The 20,469-nt window shown below is 41.0% G+C and overlaps 2 protein-coding genes across 4 annotated transcripts in view; one reads left to right on the forward strand and one right to left on the reverse strand.

Annotated features, from left to right (window-relative positions):
* Msh6 (mutS homolog 6) overlaps window positions 1-12,691 on the forward strand; it is an 18,777-nt gene extending 6,086 nt beyond the window's left edge. Inside the window, exons 2-10 of the mRNA XM_021217785.2 lie at window positions 2,845-3,044; window positions 5,501-5,676; window positions 6,157-8,695; window positions 9,993-10,261; window positions 11,002-11,119; window positions 11,245-11,334; window positions 11,989-12,143; window positions 12,227-12,426; window positions 12,522-12,691. Of these exons, the coding sequence (XP_021073444.1) occupies window positions 2,845-3,044; window positions 5,501-5,676; window positions 6,157-8,695; window positions 9,993-10,261; window positions 11,002-11,119; window positions 11,245-11,334; window positions 11,989-12,143; window positions 12,227-12,426; window positions 12,522-12,603 (3,829 nt within the window). The 3' untranslated portion in view covers window positions 12,604-12,691. The remainder of the gene's footprint in view (window positions 1-2,844; window positions 3,045-5,500; window positions 5,677-6,156; window positions 8,696-9,992; window positions 10,262-11,001; window positions 11,120-11,244; window positions 11,335-11,988; window positions 12,144-12,226; window positions 12,427-12,521) is intronic.
* Fbxo11 (F-box protein 11) overlaps window positions 12,658-20,469 on the reverse strand; it is a 77,623-nt gene continuing 69,811 nt past the window's right edge. For all 3 annotated transcript variants that reach the window (XM_029531380.1, XM_021217790.2, XM_021217791.1), the window contains exons 15-23: window positions 19,506-19,628; window positions 19,328-19,413; window positions 18,252-18,328; window positions 18,022-18,165; window positions 15,584-15,694; window positions 14,886-14,993; window positions 14,569-14,677; window positions 14,060-14,158; window positions 12,658-13,969 (exon numbers count right to left, since the gene is read on the reverse strand). In XM_029531380.1, coding sequence (XP_029387240.1) covers window positions 13,840-13,969; window positions 14,060-14,158; window positions 14,569-14,677; window positions 14,886-14,993; window positions 15,584-15,694; window positions 18,022-18,165; window positions 18,252-18,328; window positions 19,328-19,413; window positions 19,506-19,628 — 987 coding nt within the window. In that variant the 3' untranslated portion in view covers window positions 12,658-13,839. The remainder of the gene's footprint in view (window positions 13,970-14,059; window positions 14,159-14,568; window positions 14,678-14,885; window positions 14,994-15,583; window positions 15,695-18,021; window positions 18,166-18,251; window positions 18,329-19,327; window positions 19,414-19,505; window positions 19,629-20,469) is intronic.

Consider the following 20,469-nt stretch of genomic DNA (forward strand, 5'->3'; position numbering starts at 1 on the left):
GCTGTCTTCAGACACACAAGAAGAGGGCATTGGAACCATGGGCGGGAGAGCATCACCTTGTCCATTTTGTCTCTTTGTTCCAGCAGGGAGTTTTTTTTTTTTTTTTTTTTTTAAAAAAAAGGATTTATTTATGTGTACAAGTGCACCATTGCTCTATTCAGACACACCAGAAGAGGGCATCCAGGTCCATTACAGATGGTTTGAGCCACCATGTGGTTGCTGGGAATTGAACTTTAGACCTCCGGAAGAGCAGTCTTAACTGCTGAGCCATCTTTCCAGCCCTGCCCGTCTTCTAAGTGCTGGAATTGAAGCTGTTCATCACCAGTGTATGTAGGGCTGGGGAGATTGGATGGATTACAAGGATGAGGATTTTAGTTCAATGCACAGAAGGAAGCCCCCTAGGAAATAAGCTGGGCATGGTGGCAGCTATCTGGCACTGGGGAGGCAGATCCCTATTTGGCAAGTTCTAGGCCTGTGAGAGATTATGTCTCAAGACAAAAAAGGTGGCTAGTAACCGAGGAATTACACGTGAGGTTGACCTCTGGTCCCATATCCTTGTGTATATATAATTTGTACACCTGCACACACACAAAGCCAAGCTTTTAGTATTGTGAGAAAAATCGGAGACTGGCAAGATGGCGTATTAGGTGGAGTGGCTGCTGCCAACCCCGCTAACCTGAGTGTGAATTCTGGAGCCTTTGTCTCCACATGCCTGCCATAGCACTTATACATGCACGCACATGCGTGCATGCACACACGGGCACACTGAGGAGGAAGTAGAAAGGAGCCTGACACTTGCATGTATCAGATGTCTGCTTTATTGTACCATTGTTGGTCGACACCGGCCAGCCTTGACCCCATTGGCTTCTTTCCCTGTGGCAGAAAAATCTGTCTTGGTTGACACAGACAGAGGTTAAATTCTGAAAATTCCTCCATGTGTTGAAATATATCTATTGACATTTAACAGCATAAATAAAGAGGTGCTTAGAAAGTTTGTGTTCTCTTCCCTCTTAAAGATTGAGAAAACTTTGTTGGTGGCACTTGCCTTTAGTCCCAGCACTGGAAGGCAGAGGCAGGTATCTTTTGTTGGATGCCATCCTTGTGAGTTCCAGGATAGCCAGGACCACCCAGAGAACTGTCTCTAACAAAACAAAAGAGGATGTGGAGAACTTGTCTTTCCAGTGGCTAAATCGCCTAGGTGAGGGGAAGGTCTGATAAGATTTAAGGTCAGCCTCTAGTTGACCCTGTAGTTGACCCTTGACCCTATTAGTGTTAAGGACTAGGTCTTTTCCTGAGGCCCTGATGTATGGATAAGGAACTTATTAGGTTTCTCATCTAAAAACTGGTGTTTGGCAAGGCCAGTAATAGCCTAGGGACAGGGCTTTGGGGAAGTTTGAGGATCCTGGAAACACCCTACCTCCTACTAGTGGCTAAGGGCTACAGTGTTCAGTCCCAAAGCAGTTGAGATATCCTGTACCTGTACTCCCTTTGTACATTGCCTGATTAGTTTCCTCTTGACTTTGTCCAGTTTTCCCCTTCCAGTCTGTCTGTTACATGCTGTACAATAAGCATGCTTGGCATAGGCATTGCATAGGAAGACCTGCTGAACCTGGCTTGCATATTTTTATTTTTTCATCCCCTGGTTTGTCCTCAGGAATGTGTCACTAAAGAACAACTTGCTGGGCCAGGTCAGGTTAGGAAACAACTGTCTGAACTGTGCAGGTACAGCTTCTTTTTTTTTTTTTTTTTTCGAGACAGGGTTTCTCTGTATAGCTCTGGCTGTCCTGGAACTCACTTTGTAGACCAGGCTGGCCTCGAACTCAGAAATCCACCTGCCTCTGCCTCCCGAGTGCTGGGATTAAAGGCGTGCGCCACCACGCCCGGCTGCAGGTACAGCTTCTTAATGGTGACCAGAAGTGAGCCTGAGGATGTTCATAAACTGTTGTACTTGTCACTATAGGGCCTGAGGTTGGGAGCTGGCCCTTCTAGAGAAAGGGGGCAGTGTAATATGGTGCTCATATCACAGTTGTCTAAACGTAATGTTTCCCCATTTGAGCGCTGGGGAAGCATTCTTGCCATAGTAGTGAGCTTTCTTTAATCTTGTTAGGTGCTGAGAAGAACTTTTGGGTGGGCCCAGAGAATATTGCTATTTAATACACTTGGGCAGCAGTGGTTGTAAGTGGCTCTATTGTGGACAGAGTTCTTGTTGGTTCTGATTCTGTTTCCTTTCTTTGTCTCTTCCTTTCCTCAGAGACAACCCACAAAAACTGAATCAAGCTTTGTAAAGAATGGGCCTTTGAAAAAATTTTCATAGGCATGTGTACTCAATCAAGTGTTAGGCACTTGTTAGCAAAACTAGTTTGGTGAGGGGAGACACCTTTGGATGTTGAGAGTACTTAGTAGCTCGGCTGGAACAATTCCAGGCTAAATTGAATGAATTAGATAATATAATTAGCAAGCTAATAATCATGACATCAGGTCTTGTGGACTCTGATATGTGCTGAATTACAGTACAGGTATGACTCGTAAGTCTGTTTTGTGACTGACAGGATATAGTCTGAATTTTGTCATCATTGACCAAGAAATGATCATGATGTTCATTGAGTACCAGTTTATTCTTGGCTTCATTGTTAAATAAGCATTGTCTTAGCTTGCTTATATTACTAGAAAAGTTCCTTGAACCTTCTTACTTTCCAGAAGCCTCCAAAGGAGTCTTAATGACTTTGTTAAAACTGTTTATTTGTGGGTAATTGCCATTGAGGTAAGGTAGCCAAATACTAACTGGCATATATTTATATATATATATATATATGTTTTTGTTTTTTGATTTGTCTTTTGCAACAGTTCTTGTGACTTCTCACCAGGTGATGTGGTTTGGGCTAAGATGGAAGGTTACCCCTGGTGGCCCTGCCTGGTGTATAATCATCCCTTTGACGGAACCTTCATCCGGAAGAAAGGGAAATCTGTGCGTGTCCATGTGCAGTTTTTTGATGACAGTCCAACAAGGGGCTGGGTTAGCAAAAGAATGTTAAAGCCATATACAGGTAAGAGATAAATGGGATGGGGTGATTCATGATAGTGTGTGTGTGTGTTTCCTTAGCAAATGGCAGGAATAGCAGTTGTAAAATTTTTTACATGTTAAAGAGGCAAGATACAGCTGGTTTTATTTTTGTCCTTTGACTTACAGCAGTTAAAGCCCTTTAAGAAAAAATGGTCTCTTGATTGGGAGTTAGGTAACTGTGCTATGAAACTGAGACATGAGAAGTGTAAATAGCTCTATTTTGAAGTAAATATGTAAGTAATGTAAGCAGGATAAGTAGCATGAATTAGTGACATTCTCTATAACAGATGCACATCTCATGGCCTCCAAAATTGTAACCTATGAATATATTTGAGTTGGTTTCACATCAGAACACTCGTACTTTAATGCTTTTTATAAGCCCAGCTTTATTTGTACAGACACCAACGGTGCTGCATATTTAACCTCACGTTAGCCAGGGCATCCCTTGTCTCTTGTGTTATATGCATTGTATGCACACTGTAATTGCAGGTGTGAATAAGGCCCCACCCTTTATTCCCAGGCAGCCCCGGCTAGTGTGTTGAACTCTGGGTCAGCTCCCAGACCTCCTTAAGAGCGACACCTTTTAGTTGGTGTGCTTGTCCTGAAAAGGTACGCCCGCTGAAAAGCATCGTGAATGGGAAGAGAACCAGGAATTTGATTCACTCTTTACTTACCTGCTGTTTAACCCTGGTGAATGATACTGTTACTCATACATAAAGTGACCTCTTATGGCATCGGATAATAAATGAGTTCTTCGGGATTAATTTTAGCATTTTAAAACTGCCTGGGCAAAATAAGAGATCAGGAAAATTTTTATGTATATTTTGTATGTGAAATGTTGTGTCTTGGTCTTTAAAATATTACCCTCTGTTCTTTAAAGTTCCCGTTTGCTGGGCTGGGTTATAGTTTGGTGATAGGGCCCTTGCCCAGATGTACACAAGTGCAAGACCTTGCTTTTTCCCTTTCAGTGCAGAGTGCGGGGTGGGGGAGTTAGGGATGGGGGGGTTGGTAGGAGAATTGGGGAGAGAGGACAGGACAGGACAGACACTCCCATGGTTAGCCCTGGCTGTCTTGGATATTGTTATGTTGACTAGGCTAGTCTCAAACTCACAAGAGTCACTTGCCTCTGCTTACATTCCAGAGTGTTGAGATTAAGGTTCAGGGCTGTCTGCCAATTGATAGTGCTTCTTGAACGTTACAGCTTTTGCTTTTCAGAGAGACAAGAAGTTGTACCTTCAGTTTGTTTTAGATAGTCATAAAAGTTGTTAATTTCACTGAAATTTAGGGAGTCCTGTTAGTTTAATTATTTAATGTATGAGTGAGCTATCTGAATGTACACCTGCTTGCCAGCAGAGGGCATCAGAACTCATTACGGGGGCTGGAGAGATGGCTCAGTGGTTAAGAGCACTGACTGCTTTTCCGAAGGTCTTGAGTTCAAATCCCAGCAATCACATGGTGGCTCACAGCCATCTGTAGTGAGATCTGACGGCCTCTTCTGGTGCGTCTGAAGGCAGCTACAGTGTACTTAGATAATAATAATAAATAAATCCTAAAAAAACAAAACAAAACAACTCATTACGGATGGTTGTGAGCCACCATGAAGTTGTTGAGAATTGAACTCAGGACCTCTGAAAAAGCAGTTAATACTCTTAACTGCTGAGCCATCTCTCCAGTCCCAAGAAATAGTTTTAACATTAAATTTGTGATGCTATGCTTTTGTTGAATAGAAGTAAGTGCTCTCACTTACAATAAGGATGAAAAACAAGTGGTAGGGATTGGTCCCTGGCCATGTACAAGATAGGCTAGCACCCACTTAATATATTACAGTCACATGAAATAATTCTTAAATGAAAATTAGTTTTATTTTAAAGCAGGAGTCTTTGAAATGTTGCATTTTGGTGTTATTAGGAGGAAAAAACTTTTTTTTAAGGGTAGGTCCCTAGTTTTTTTTTTTTTTTTCCTGAGACAGGGTTTTATGTAGCCTAGGCTAGACTCCATCTCGTTGTAGCTGAATATGCCTTGAGATCCTGATCCTCCTGCCTCTCCCAAGTGCTAGAGATGATTTAGTATTACCAGCCCCGTTCATGCTTAACAGGCACTCTCAACTGAGTTACATCCCTAGCCTGGTTATTCAGTTGGGACAGTTTAGAAAGAGTTCCTAAAACAACTGCACTTGAATCTGCTTTGAGGTTTTTCGTACCTTGACCCATGGTTCTGAGACATTAGAAGACATTAGAGGTGGCCTTGGATGACTAGACTGTGGATTCAAACAAGTAACATTGAGGATTCCAGTGTCATTGCTACCTTTCCCCTATCAGCTTTTGATTTATGCATATGAAAAATGGGGCATTAAAATTATAACAGATTGTAACTTCCTATCATGTTATAAACTGGCCAACTCTTCAGCCACCTGATTCTTATTTATAAGTATATTTCTAGGTTCCAAGTCAAAGGAAGCCCAAAAGGGAGGCCATTTCTACAGTTCAAAGTCTGAAGTACTCAGAGCAATGCAGCGTGCAGATGAGGCCTTAAGTAAAGATCAGGTTCAGAGGCTGCAGCTGGCAGTGTGTGATGAGCCTTCAGAGCCGGAGGAGGAGGAGGAGGAGAAGACAGAGGTCAGTCATTCCATTCTCTTAGGGGGTAGTGTATGTGACGGAGTGGAAAATAATAAAAAATACAGTAATTGTATATGGATGCACCATTTTGTTTATACATGCAGACATCTGCCCTCCCTGGATTTTAGCTTATTTAGAATTTCAACAGTCTCTCTGTCTGTCTGTGTCTTCTCTCTCTCTCTCTCTCTCTCTCTCTCTCTGTTTTGTACTTGAAGCTGGCCTTGTGTGTATGTCAGCATACCTGGTTTATGAATTGCTGAGGATCAAACCTAGGATGAACTGAGCTTCATCTCTGTCCCATGCTGGCCTTAATACTATAGTGGTCTTTATGCCTCAGTTTTTCGAGTGCTGGGGTAATAGGCCTGAGTCACAATATCTGGGTTCCACAGATGTAGTTACCAAATTTTGATTGATTGATGGCACCAGAGATTGAACTAAGAGCCCGTTTTATATTTACAAACCCCTTCCTCTGTCTGGCAGGTGCATGAGGCTTATTTATCTGATAAGAGTGAAGAGGATGGTCACAATGAGAGTGAAGAGGAAGAAGCACAGGCTAATGTTCAGGGGCCTAGGCGAAGCAGCCGGAAAGTCAAGAAGCGAAGGGTCATCTCAGACTCGGAGAGTGACATTGGTGGCTCTGATGTAGAATTCAAGCCAGACACTAAGCAGGAAGGAAGCAGTGATGACGCGAGCAGTGGAGTTGGGGACAGCGATAGTGAGGACCTGGGCACCTTTGGCAAAGGTGCTCCAAAGCGGAAGAGAGCCATGGTTGCTCAGGGTGGACTTAGAAGGAAAAGTCTGAAGAAGGAAACAGGCTCAGCCAAACGAGCAACTCGCATTTTGTCAGAAACCAAGAGTACCTTGAGCGCTTTTTCTGCTCCTCAGAATTCTGAATCCCAGACCCACGTCAGTGCAGGAGGTAACGACAGTAGCGGACCCACTATTTGGTATCACGAAACTTTAGAATGGCTTAAGCCAGAAAAGAGACGAGATGAGCACAGGAGACGCCCTGATCACCCTGAGTTTAATTCCACAACACTGTATGTGCCTGAAGATTTCCTCAATTCCTGCACTCCAGGGATGAGGAAGTGGTGGCAGTTCAAGTCTCAGAACTTTGATCTTGTCATCTTTTATAAGGTGGGGAAGTTTTATGAATTGTATCACATGGATGCTGTTATTGGAGTCAGTGAGCTGGGGCTGATATTCATGAAGGGCAACTGGGCCCATTCTGGTTTTCCAGAGATTGCCTTTGGCCGGTTCTCGGATTCCTTGGTGCAGAAGGGCTATAAGGTAGCACGAGTGGAACAGACCGAGACTCCAGAAATGATGGAGGCACGATGCCGGAAGATGGCACATGTGTCTAAGTTTGATAGAGTGGTGAGAAGGGAGATTTGTAGGATCATTACCAAGGGCACACAGACCTATAGTGTGCTGGATGGTGATCCCTCTGAGAACTACAGTAGGTATCTTCTTAGCCTCAAAGAGAAGGAGGAAGATACTTCTGGTCACACTCGTGTATATGGTGTCTGCTTTGTTGACACTTCACTGGGCAAGTTTTTCATAGGCCAGTTTTCTGATGACCGCCACTGTTCCAGATTTAGGACTCTAGTGGCACACTATCCTCCAGTACAAATTTTGTTTGAGAAAGGAAATCTCTCAACAGAAACCAAAACCATTCTAAAGGGCTCACTGTCATCTTGTCTTCAGGAAGGTCTCATACCAGGTTCCCAATTTTGGGATGCCACTAAGACTTTGCGAACACTCCTTGAAGGAGGGTACTTCACTGGTAATGGAGACAGCAGTACAGTGCTGCCTCTGGTGCTTCAAACGATGACCTCGGAGTCAGATTCTGTTGGGTTGACACCAGGAGAGGAGAGTCAATTGGCTCTCTCTGCTCTAGGTGGTATTGTTTTCTACCTCAAAAAATGCCTGATTGATCAGGAGCTTTTGTCAATGGCTAATTTTGAAGAGTATTTCCCTTTGGATTCTGACATGGTCAGCACAGTAAAGCCCGGTGCTGTCTTTACTAAAGCCAGTCAGCGAATGGTGCTAGACGCAGTGACATTAAACAACCTGGAGATTTTCCTGAATGGGACAAATGGCTCTACTGAAGGTACCCTGCTAGAGAGGCTGGATACTTGCCATACCCCCTTTGGCAAGCGGCTCTTAAAACAGTGGCTTTGTGCCCCTCTCTGCAGCCCTTCTGCTATCAGTGACCGTTTAGATGCTGTAGAAGACCTGATGGCTGTGCCTGACAAAGTCACTGAAGTTGCAGACCTTCTAAAGAAGCTGCCAGATCTTGAGAGGCTACTGAGTAAGATTCATAATGTTGGGTCTCCCCTGAAGAGCCAGAACCATCCAGATAGCAGGGCTATAATGTACGAAGAAACGACATACAGCAAAAAAAAGATCATTGATTTTCTCTCTGCTCTAGAAGGATTCAAAGTAATGTGTAAAATTGCAGGGCTTCTGGACGATGTTGCGGATGGTTTTAAGTCCAAAACCCTTAAGCAGGTTGTTACTCTACAGACAAAAAGTCCTAAAGGCCGTTTTCCTGACCTGACCACAGAACTGAACCGATGGGATACAGCCTTTGACCATGAGAAGGCTCGAAAGACTGGACTCATTACTCCAAAAGCAGGGTTTGACTCCGATTATGACCAAGCACTTGCTGATATAAGAGAGAATGAACAGAGCCTCCTGGAGTACTTAGACAAACAGCGTAGTCGGATCGGCTGCAAGAGCATAGTGTACTGGGGAATTGGTAGGAACCGTTACCAGTTAGAGATTCCAGAGAATTTTGCTACCCGTAATCTTCCTGAAGAATATGAGTTGAAATCTACTAAAAAAGGCTGTAAGCGATACTGGACTAAAACGATTGAGAAGAAATTAGCTAATCTTATAAATGCTGAAGAACGCAGGGATACATCTTTAAAGGACTGCATGCGGCGTCTGTTCTATAATTTCGATAAGAATTACAAGGACTGGCAGTCTGCTGTAGAGTGCATTGCAGTGTTGGGTAAGGCCCAGCTATACGTCTCTAAACCTAGCTATGTTTAATATGGGTGTGTGCGTGGATGTTTAAGTAACTAAAACTTAGATTTCAACTATTAATAGCCTTATGACAATTTTTTCCTATGGTCTTGGAATAGTTTCAAATTTTATCATTGAGGGAAGATTATTTTCAAGTTTCTTTTTAAAACCATTTACTGGTAGTAGGTAATTTTCTGATTTGTTTTAAGGATCTGTAGCCCAAGCTGATGTTGAACTCCTGGCAATCCTCCTGCCTCAGATCCCCAAGTGCTAGGATTAATTAGAGGTCTGGGCCACTATTTCCCAGCTTTTACAATTTTTATTTTATCATGCTGGGCTGTTTAAACTGCCACTGAGCCAAAATCTTGAGCCCAGAATGCTTTATAATCGAAAGGTTTTTTATTTGTTTTAAAAAAGCAGAGAGAATAATAATTTGGTTTTATTCTTTGTGGTTCTTCCTTTTGTATTTCTTTGAGTCAAATTTGCATGGAAATAAGACTAGATCTGAATCTAGGCTTTATGTGAGCCTTTGGTTATCTTTAAATATCAACACTAGTGTATCTGGAGCTATTTGGGCATCAGCTTTGTTGGTGTGGGAGATTGAGCAGTGTTGGGGATTAATTGTAGTGCTTCAAGCACAGGCAGGCTCTACCACATAGCTAAGGCCCTGGATGGAGGTCTGTAACAGAGAGCTCTCTCATCTAAGCAGCGAGCAGATGCGCTACAGTAGTAGAATACTTCCCTCAGCACAGGTGCTCTAAACCGGTCCACTCACCTGGCTCCCTAGCTCCTTTTAATGTCATTGTCAACTTCCTCCCACAGCACTAGCTGTAAAGTCTAGCACACCCTGTGTCCTCCCTCACCTCCACCTCCCTCCCACCCTGTGAAAGATTACAGTGAAGACATGGAAAAACTTTGTTATTTGGCCTAAGCTGGCCTGGAGCTCATACAGATGCCTGCCTTGGCTTTCCAAGTGCTGGGATTAAAGATTTGTGCTACTATGCCTGGCACCAGCAGCACTTTAGGACAAAACAGAACATGTTGCTTTTACTGAGAAGTACAGTACTTTGGGCATGATGTAAGTAGTTCTTTTGGACGTCTCTCTCCACCATATGGATCTGGGGGATTGAACTTGGTCACTGGGCTTTGGTCTGCTGAATCATCTTGCTGGTCAATTTTTAAAAAGACATAATAGAAGCAGGCACAGGTCCTGCGTAGTGGGTATAAGTTTACCCAACAAATTAACGAAATGATAAAGTCTTCCTTGTATCCTCTTTTGACAGATGTCTTACTGTGCCTGGCTAACTATAGTCAAGGAGGAGATGGTCCTATGTGTCGCCCAGAAATTCTGTTACCAGGAGAAGACACATATCCATTCTTAGAGCTTAAAGGGTCACGACATCCCTGCATTACAAAGACTTATTTTGGAGACGATTTTATTCCTAATGACATTCTAATAGGCTGTGAGGAAGAATCAGAGGAAAATGGCAAAGCCTATTGTGTGCTTGTGACTGGACCAAATATGGGGGGCAAATCTACACTCATAAGACAGGTAATTTGTTCTTCATGTTCTATTAAGTACAAAGTAATTGTAAGATGAAGGGCAAGTGCTATATAATCTAGTCCATTTTCTAGAGAGCAAAGTCACATAAGAGAATCTCCTTGTATAAAGTTGTCTCATCAGTCTTTTGGCTCTTAGCTAATGTTAAAGAAAACTGCTCGGTGGTAGAAAACACGTTTATCATGTGTGAGATCCTGGGATTCTCATGAATTTAGAAAGTACATTCATGGTGAATAAAATTACAGAGGTTATATGATTTATTTTGGTCCTAGGGGAGCCCAGTTTTTTTGTTTTGTTTATAGACCAGGCTGGCCTTGAACTCAGAAATCCGCCTGCCTCTGCCTCCCGAGTGCTGGGATTAAAGACATTTTTTTAAATGTGAACCTATTCTTACTGCTAAGCTACATACATATCACCAGACATACTGTCCTCCTGGCACTTCAGTTAAAAATTTATAGACTTGTGGTCCTTTTGGAGGAAACTAGTCATATCTTTGTAATGTAATTTGCTAACAAAGTTGGCTGTATTGTATGTTATCTTAAACAAGTATGGGGGTGAGTGAGACGAATTTGCTGGATCCAGGCATTCGCAGTAGGTAAAGCCCAGGTCTTTGGTATTCCATACCTAGGTAACAAACAGATTCCTCCTTAAGGATTCTTGAATCAAATGCGTCTTGTGTGCAGATAGATTTTTAAATACCAACCCTAGTCCCTTTCCTCCCATCTTCCCAGGCTGGCCTGTTGGCTGTGATGGCCCAGCTGGGCTGTTACGTGCCTGCTGAGAGGTGCAGGCTCACGCCCGTTGACAGAGTGTTTACTAGGCTTGGTGCCTCAGACAGAATAATGGCAGGTGAGTTGCTTTTCCTCCACACAATTTTACAATTCAGTTGGCAAGGCCTTGGTGTTATTAAAAAAAAAAAAAAAAAAAAATCATGACATAACACGTTCCTAACTCAGTTCTATTTCTTTTTTTAGGGGAGAGTACATTTTTTGTTGAGTTGAGCGAAACTGCTAGCATACTTAGGCATGCAACAGCACATTCTTTGGTACTTGTGGATGAATTAGGTAAGACAGATTTTGTTTGAATGCCATTAGGGTGGAAAACCCATGTCCCCAATAGCTGCTAAGACTGTTTCCCCCTCTCTGGCTGCCCTGGGATTTCCTGTATTGTCTGGTAGGCAAGAGCTGTACCGCTGAGATGCATTCTCCAGTTCTCCTTTTAAATAAAAATTATGCTCATCAGTCAAGAGCATGCATATCTGTACCATGTACATGCAGTGCCTTGGAGGGAGACCACCTTTTTTTTCCCTCCCGAGATAGGGTTTCTCTGTGTAGCCCTGGCTGTCCTGGAACTTTGTAGACCAGGCTGGCCTCAAACTCAGAAATCCGCCTGCCTCTGCCTCCTGAGTGCTGGGACTAAAGGCGTGCGTCACCACTGCCAGTATTTTCTCCCTTTTGGTTGTGAGACATGGTTTCTCTGAGTAGCCCTGGCTGCTCTAGAGCTCACTTAATGTAGAGTGGGCTGGCTTTGGACTCAGAGATCACCTTCCTCTGTGCCTGGCTGAATTCATTGCTTTTAACTGTTGAGCATCTCCCCATTACCATTTACATAGATTTTGGTGTGTGTGTGGGGGCATGTGGAGGTTAGCAGATAGCTTAGTATGTATAGTATGTAGCCACCGGGCTCCTGCTCATTGTACAGTAATTTCACTTCCACAGGAAGAGGCACTGCAACTTTTGATGGGACAGCGATAGCCAATGCGGTTGTTAAAGAACTTGCTGAAACTATAAAGTGCCGAACATTGTTTTCTACACACTATCATTCATTGGTAGAAGATTATTCTAAAAGTGTTTGTGTGCGCCTAGGACATATGGTATGTGGAATCAACCAGACATTTTTTTTCTACTGGCATAAAGTAAACAGAACTGTGATAGAATGAACTCTTCTTTCTTGAAGGCATGTATGGTAGAAAATGAGTGTGAGGACCCCAGCCAGGAAACTATTGCTTTCCTCTATAAGTTCACTAAGGGAGCTTGTCCTAAGAGCTACGGCTTTAATGCAGCAAGGCTTGCTAATCTTCCGGAGGAGGTTATTCAGAAGGGACACAAAAAAGCAAGAGAATTTGAGAGGATGAATCAGTCATTACAACTATTTCGGTAATTATATTATAATCTTCCTATAGCTGATTTTAAAGACTTGGAAGGCTGGTACAGAGATAAAATGAAATACTGTTTTTTCTTTTTTTTTAAAGGGAAGTTTGTCTGGCTACTGAAAAGCCGACTATAAACGGTGAAGCTATCCATAGGTTGCTGGCTTTGATTAATGGATTGTAGACTACATTGGAAGCTGAGTTGACTTTTGAAAAAGGTGGTAAATTTCAGACAACATTATGATCTAATAAACTTTATTTTTTAAAAATGACCATTTTTTCCATTTTCTTTCTAGGAAATTAAACCCTTTTAATTCTTATCTACCTTCTACATAATGGTTATTGAATACTCCACAATATATTAAGTCTAGATGTTATGGTACATGCATACACTTTCAGGCTGTTTATACCCACTGTCACCAATACACATAAATGGGGGGGGGTGCTATGAAACTGTATAGAACTGTATATATACTGGTCTCAGCTTAATGCAGGAAATTGCTGTAATTTCCAGCTGTTTTGTCTTAACTGTTCAAATAAAAACTATGAACAGAGTTCAAATACAGGACTGTTTTGAAGAGACTTTCTAAAGTGTACTTTAAAACATAGTAGTTTTTACCTTTCACAAAACTGAGATACAAGAATACTTTTGTTTTACAGTGCATCCCTTCCTAGGAAGTCTCATTAAAACACTCACTTTCTCTAGGGGTGATTTTTGAATGCTGCACAGGAAAGGGAAGGAGATAATAGTCTTAACTTTTCTTAAAGGATACCAGAAACATTGCTGGATATAACTTAAGATTAGTGTTTTTCTCTTTCATAGAAAGAAGGTACATACTGGGACATGAGTACAGTTACAGCAAGTCTAGGTGTGCTAACAAAACAGGGCACATTCAAGTACAATAAGATTTGCTTGAAATTAAAAACAAACTACATGAGATTTAAGCCTTAAAATCATATTCTCAATCTGAATACATGTTAAAAAAAAAATCAATGCAGAAGTGCTAGCTCACATTTTTACCATATTACAAAAGCAATTGGTACCCATGTCCATAAAGGCAGCAGCAACAAAGCTGCTTGTCTGTGGAAGGTTACTACTGCAAATCAGACTGCATTCAATGCTTGTTGTAAAAACACCAACGTTTTCAGAAGTTGGTATCTGTACAAAATTGCAGCTTATCTCTTCACTTCTGTCCCTTCAAAAGTCTTTACACAGTAATGCTAAAATACCGAGCTCTGACATCCTGAGTCAATATATTGCCACTTCCTTTTTGGTAGCTTGAGCTTCATAGTGTCAACTGACCTTGTGTGTCCATTTTTTCAGTACAGTCTCTTTCTGTAGCATGGGCAAGTATTTTATCTTCCAAAAGATGTTTTAGGTTACGTTAGAATGGCAGGACTTTTTCTTTAGGGAAGGAATTCAGTTGTGCTGCAACGTATTAGATTCTATAGGTGGAGCAGAGTCATATAATGTATCTGTATCGTGTGTAGGCTCACCAGCTAATGTACAAGGATTAGACAGTGTTCCAGCACCACAGTCACAGAAAAACCTAGAGCAAAATGAAAATCCAAGAATTAGCAAAGTGAAGGGAAGTAACTGGGTACCATAGTGACACACACTACTACATACTACTACATACCTATCATGTCTAATGAACTCTACATCATGTCCCTGATGGCACTTCTTAATGCAGTTCACACATATGGCATTTCGATCTGTGGTGTTACAAGTATGACATCTAAAAAGCAAAATCTTGTATTATTGAACTTGTCAGGAATTCACAACACTGCATTTTATTATTATGTCTGAATTCTTTTTTTGTGGCTGTGAAAGGGAACTATGTTGTATCTGCTCAGGACAACTGGGTTGTGAATACAGGCAGCCATGCCTTTAGTCCTGCACTTGAGAAGCAGAGAGGTGTATTTCTCTGAGTTCAAGGCCAGCCTGGTCTATATAGCAAGTTACAGGACTTACACAGGGAGACCTAAATAGTTCCTACCTTTTCTATAGGGCTTGGAATATATATATATATATATCAGTTTACATCCCCAACCCCCGGTATATAGTCTTTGAGTCTAGAGCTCAGTGCAGACAATAGAACCAACTACCTTGCACTTCTGTATTCAACTTAGTAACTTAGAAATGTACCTGTAGAAGTCATGCATGGGGTAGCTGGTATAACTTGATATTTTATATAGACATTGTCCTCTACTAACAGCCTTTTCTATGGCATCTTGATTGTTCATTATTTTGTTATCTGTAAAAACAAAAAGTTTTCAATAGCTAGCCAAGGATACAATTATATATATATAAGAATAGAAATAGATTTTCCTTGTATAAAACATTCTAATTCCTAGAATAAGCTTAAGCCAGACTGCACACTGGTCATTTAAAGCTGCTGCTAAGTTGACAGAAGGAATCAACAGCGCTTTGTGGTCATTAAAGAACTTAAAAGAACAACATACCTTTCATTGTCACATTAACACCAGATGCTAAAAATAAGCCTCCAAATCGGTTGTTAAAAATCTGATTGCCTTCTAGTGTTGCAGTTGCATGATTTGTAATTTCAATACCTGAAGTGAGATTTACAAACAAGTAGATGCATGTCATGTTGTGAGACTCCAAGTCAGGAAGGGTGCTTTTACCCTTGTTTGCTAAAGAACAAACTACTGACAACTACACAGTCAGACAGGACAAGTAAACTCGGGGGATTTAAAAAAAAAAAAAAAAAAAAAAACTTACCAGAAAGTGCAATAGATGAAAGGAGATTGGAATGAAGGATAAAGCTAAGTATAAAGGGGACACTATATATGCTGAAATAGTACAATTCAAATGGTTATTGAAGTAACTAATTCTTGGTTTTTTTGTTTTGCTAAAATAGTACAATTCAAATGGTTATTGAAGTAACTAATTCTTGGTTTTTTTGTTTTTTTTTTCTTTTAATCTCTAGAAGTTGTTGGAGGACTCATTTATCTCTATTTCCATTTAACCACAAACTTACTGTAGTTCATGTTCAAACATAAAGGAGTACTTTAAAAAGTTGGCATAGAATAGATTTCAAATAGGTTCTCTCCTAATAACCAATTAACATACATCTTCTCTTTAAGAAGAACCTTTATAATTACAGGTTGTAAAACAAACCACAGATAAAGAAAATACAAACCTGCAGCAAATCCATCAAATATTCTGTTTTTTCTTAAGACTGGATGACTATTAGTGCTGATAAGAACACCTGCTTGAGCATTCCTGAAAATATCGTTTTCTTCAAGGAGACCTACAATTAAGACATACACGCTTTAGTCTATCTCAGATATGGTTGAACGGGGTCTCAGGCCTAGGGCGGCCTGAGTGCTGATAATCCCTTGGTTGTAGGAAGCACTGCCATACCTAGTGCACGCAGCAAGCTCTGCTAGCCCTTTTTTTGGCTTCTTGTTTCTCGCTGCAACATAAATTAGCCATTCTTAAAGAGGTTTTAGTTATTTGCAGAATTATGACCATTTTCCTTATTCTTGTCTCTCTTCATCAGATACTCTTATATTCAGTTTTTTGAGGGTTTTAAAATCAATTTGCATATGAAGTCTTAAGAGTATTTTTTTTTGTTGTTTTGTTTTGTTTTGTTTTTTTGAGACAGGGTTTCTCTGTGGCCCTGGCTGTCCTGGAACTCAGAAATCTGCCTGCCTCTGCCTCCCGAGTCCTGGGATTAAAGGCGTGCGCCACCACGCCCGGCAGAGTATTTTCTAGTTTATACACAACCTGTTTTTAGGTGAAGACATGGCTCAGTGGTTAAAGCACTGGCTGCTTTTTTTTCCAGGGGCCTTGGGTTTGATTCCCAGCACTACATAGTAGCTTACAACCACTTTTAACTCCAGTTTTAGGGGATCTAAAGCTCTGGCCTCTAGGTATCAGGCAGGCAAAGTGTTACACAGACTTTAGTAACAATAATGAATAAAACCACCATTGCCTGTTTTTAATACAGTAAACATTCTATATGGGTGTAGGCATTTTATTTCAATAAACATCTGACCTCAGGGATTTCTGGGCATTGCTCACTGCAATGTTCTCTTATCCTTCCCCTTGCATGGTAAGAACCAATAGACAACTGAGCACCAGTCCGTCCCAACACATTCCCCATCTATTTATTTATTTTCCATGCATGTTTGTGTACCATGGGCAAGCCAAAGAGTCCAAAAGAGGGCATTAAAATCCCCTGGGACTGTAAGCTACCATGTAGATGCTAGGACTTGAACCCAGGTCCTCTGCATAAACAGATTCTCCTGCCCCATCCCTACACTTTTAGGCATTCAACCATTTCCTTATAACTTTATAAATAACTTCTTGCCTACCTTATACCAAGTCCCTGCTTCTAACCAGCTTGCTTGCCTTTCTCATTTATTGAATATGTGCATGTGTGGAGGTCCCTGGCTACTTTGTGGGATATGGGGACTAAATTCAGGTCCCCGGGCCTATGCACAAGCACCTCTACACACTGCTCTATCTTGTGGCCCTCTAATGCAATGAAGGCAGTTAAACCCCTGACTGCACCTAGAAAACCTTACCAACTTCAGCTTTGTTAACTTCTTATGCATTCCAAACCATCCTCAGTTTCCTTCAGATTCTGTTAACAATATGTCACTCCATTTAATTGTAGATTTTATGGATGTCATACTGTTTGGTTCACTGTTTAGCTACCTCTACCATAGTGTTTGGTGCAGAGATGTTCCATTAGGTATTAAAAAATAAACAATAGGCAAACAATTATACTTGGAAAGCCCTCTACCAGTTGAGTATCTGGGGACATAGCTCAAATTATTTTATTGTAGACACCCCAACACCCTGCAATGAAACCAAGCCCTTTGTACTTTGTCTTGTAAGTGTGGGGGAGGGCAGCCTCACACTGAGCCCAGACTGGCTTAGACCTGTGCCACTTCTCCAATTTCAAACTTGGAGGTGCTGACATTAGGTGTGAGCACTACAGTTGAGTTATCCACACTGTTTTATAAAGACTATGAGCTATGTTACTTAGCTTTTGAGTTATTAAAAATCTAACATCCTTGAGTTTCCATCATTGATGGGATCATCACTGCTCTGACAGAGTCTTAGGCTGCGGACACTGGAGCAGCAGTGCTTTGGCCTAAGCACTGTCTCCTAATCTATGAAAGATATCACTGTGGGCTAATGCCTCAAGGCAGATTGAGTTGGCTTTATGAACCAGGATAAGTTGGCTATATTTAGTTCTCTAACAGTTAGAGAATCAACACTTATTTGCTACAGAGTTGCATGTGTTTATATATTCATTAATTTGTCACATCTTCTGTAACTTGATGTTAATGTTAATTAGTACCAGGACCAGAGTGAGGAGTTACAACTCTACCTTCAAAATGCTTTACTGACAACTGGCAGAGTTAAGGTGGAAACGATAAAGATGGAAACACTATAAATATTCATTTTTCTGATTCTAGGTACTAATTTCCTAAACCATCTAAGGATGCGATATGGAAAAAGTTTCATTCATTTGTAAATTTTAGCTGGTGATGTCACTGAACATTAAAGATGCAGAACAACACAAAACTGGGTTTTTCACTAATGGAAAATTAACAATACCTCGACCCCCATTAAATATACAGATGCCACCATCTCTTCCATCATGGATTTTATTTCTTCTTAGTGTCGGATTACTATCTGTTTTAATCCAGACTCCAGCCATTGCATTGTCAAATATTTCATTGTCTTCTATACAGCCTAGACCTATAAATGTAAAATTTAGGTACATTATTTAGAAGGCATATTCCTAAAGTTTATTAATGTAGAATAAAATGATGGGTTAAACATACCAGAATTATAAACTAGAATTCCACCATTCTGTCCTCCCCAAATTTTGTTGCGTCTGATTTTGGGGTTGCTTCCAGTTCTATGGGTGAGGAAAAAAAAAAATACCATTTCAGTCATTCCCATTTGTAGATCATTGTTTACAACAAGCCACACTCATCATGGCAAGAACTACACAGGACCAGTGAGATGGCTCAGCACTTGACAACATGGCTGATGACCTGAACCCACTCACATGGTAGGAAGAGAATTGAGTTGAAAGCTGTTCTGTGAACTTAACATCTGTACCTTTGTACACATACCTGCCTACATGCACACACAAGATAAAAACTTTATAAATTAGCTAGTACTTAAAAGTTTGATTAATCCTGTTTTTCCCATAGAACCACACTTTGAGTCATTTTACTCTAGATTATGGCTATCGAGTCTCTATAACTAAGTTAAACAACTTTACATCTCTTCTCATATAGGAAAGTTAAACGTTGAATTTATAATCGTTAAGACTCTTAGGATTCCTGGACCAGGTGTGGTGAGTGGTATATGCCTTTAATACCAGAATCTGGGATGCAGATCTCTGGATTTGAAACCAACATAGTCTAAACAGAGTTCCTGTCTCAACAAAAGTCAAACACCCCTCTCCCCCAAAACTTAGGATTCCATCAAATATTAAAGAGTATCTAAACGGTCATTCATGCTAGACATGGTACTGGTGCACATATTGAATTCCAGCATCAGAACTGTGGAAGCAGAGTCTAAGATCTCTGAGTTCCAAGCCAGCCTGGTCTACACAGTAACTTAAAAACTTTGTTTAATAACTATAGCATAAAAACAGAAGTTTCCATTTTATTGAATGTCAATGCCATGGCAGGAATAGGGTAAGGTAGGTGGCAGCTGAACTACTCTGACTGCAGAGGAGTGAAATGAGTTCTGGCATATAATATATATATATATCATTAGCTCTTAGACACGTGCAACGAGAAATGAATACACATAACAGAATGCCCATTAAATACACAATTTTTATAGTCTATATATTCATGTAAGTCCTTCCCAAAAGAAAGCCAGGTAAGAAAGCATTTACCTTATCTGAACCCCTGAATACATGTGATTGTAGATGTCGTTATCTTCTAGAACACCATGTCCATTGTCATAGAAATAAACACCAACCTAAATTTGAGGGGAAAGAGAACTCTTTCATGTCATACTTTTTTTTTAATAAGGCATTACTGATGCAGAGAAGAGCAAGTAAGCAATCTTGCCTGCTTGCCACTGTGTATCCGGTTTCTTCTTAGTACTGGTGTGCTGCCAGTTGTCACCCAGACACCAGCCAGAGTGTTGCTATAAACTTCATTCTCTTCTATTACTCCTTGGCCCTTTTCATGCTGTAATACAAGTTAAACTGGTTACTGTACATACTGTCACAGCAAACAGTCTTTTAAGTGTATTCCTTGCTCAAACAGTTCTGTCAACAGTTGTACTATTTAGGTTTTTTTTCCTTAAATGATGACAGCTTTCTTCTTTTCTAGTTCGTAACTGCACCTAGGACTTGTGAATTAGGAATATGCTCAACTATTAAGCATATATCACTGTGCAGGCCTTTCTCTGCTCTTTACTAAGGTTGCCAGGCTTGTGCAGCAAGCTCTTTTACTGGCTGCACCAGCTCACTGGGCCCCAAACTGTCCTTCCACCTCGAGACAGGGCCTCGAAGTGTAGTCAGGCAGGTTAGAACAAGCCATGTACAGCAGGCTGACCTCAGAGACCTGCCTGCTGTCTTCTGAGTGCTGGACCAAAGGTGTGTGCCAACACACCCAGGCCAACGTTGATATTTAGTTTCCTTAGATCTTCCATTTTTTTAAGACAGGCTGGCCTCCAACTTCTGATCCTACCTCTTCCTAACTTGGAGTTATACACCGTCATAACATTTTTTAAAAGTCATAACATTTTTTTAAAGTTAGTTTCTACTTGAGTTTAGTCTTCTAAAGTTTTAAAAATACCCATTGTATAGTTTTGTACTTTAAAAACATCACACAAAGAGGAGAAGCTTTTTTTTTTTTTTTAAGCTAATGAACACTTCTTAAATGTGTGATCATATCAAAAATGTTTCATTTAGCGAAGTTATTAAAACTTTGGCTGTGGAGCCGGGCCTGGTGGCGTAGGCCTTTAATCCCAGCACTCGGGAGGCAGAGGCAGGCGGATTTCTGAGTTCGAGGCCAGCCTGGTCTA

The sequence above is a fragment of the Mus pahari genome, chromosome 18, assembly GCF_900095145.1.
Source record: "Mus pahari chromosome 18, PAHARI_EIJ_v1.1, whole genome shotgun sequence".
Classification (NCBI taxonomy): Eukaryota; Metazoa; Chordata; class Mammalia; order Rodentia; family Muridae; genus Mus; species Mus pahari.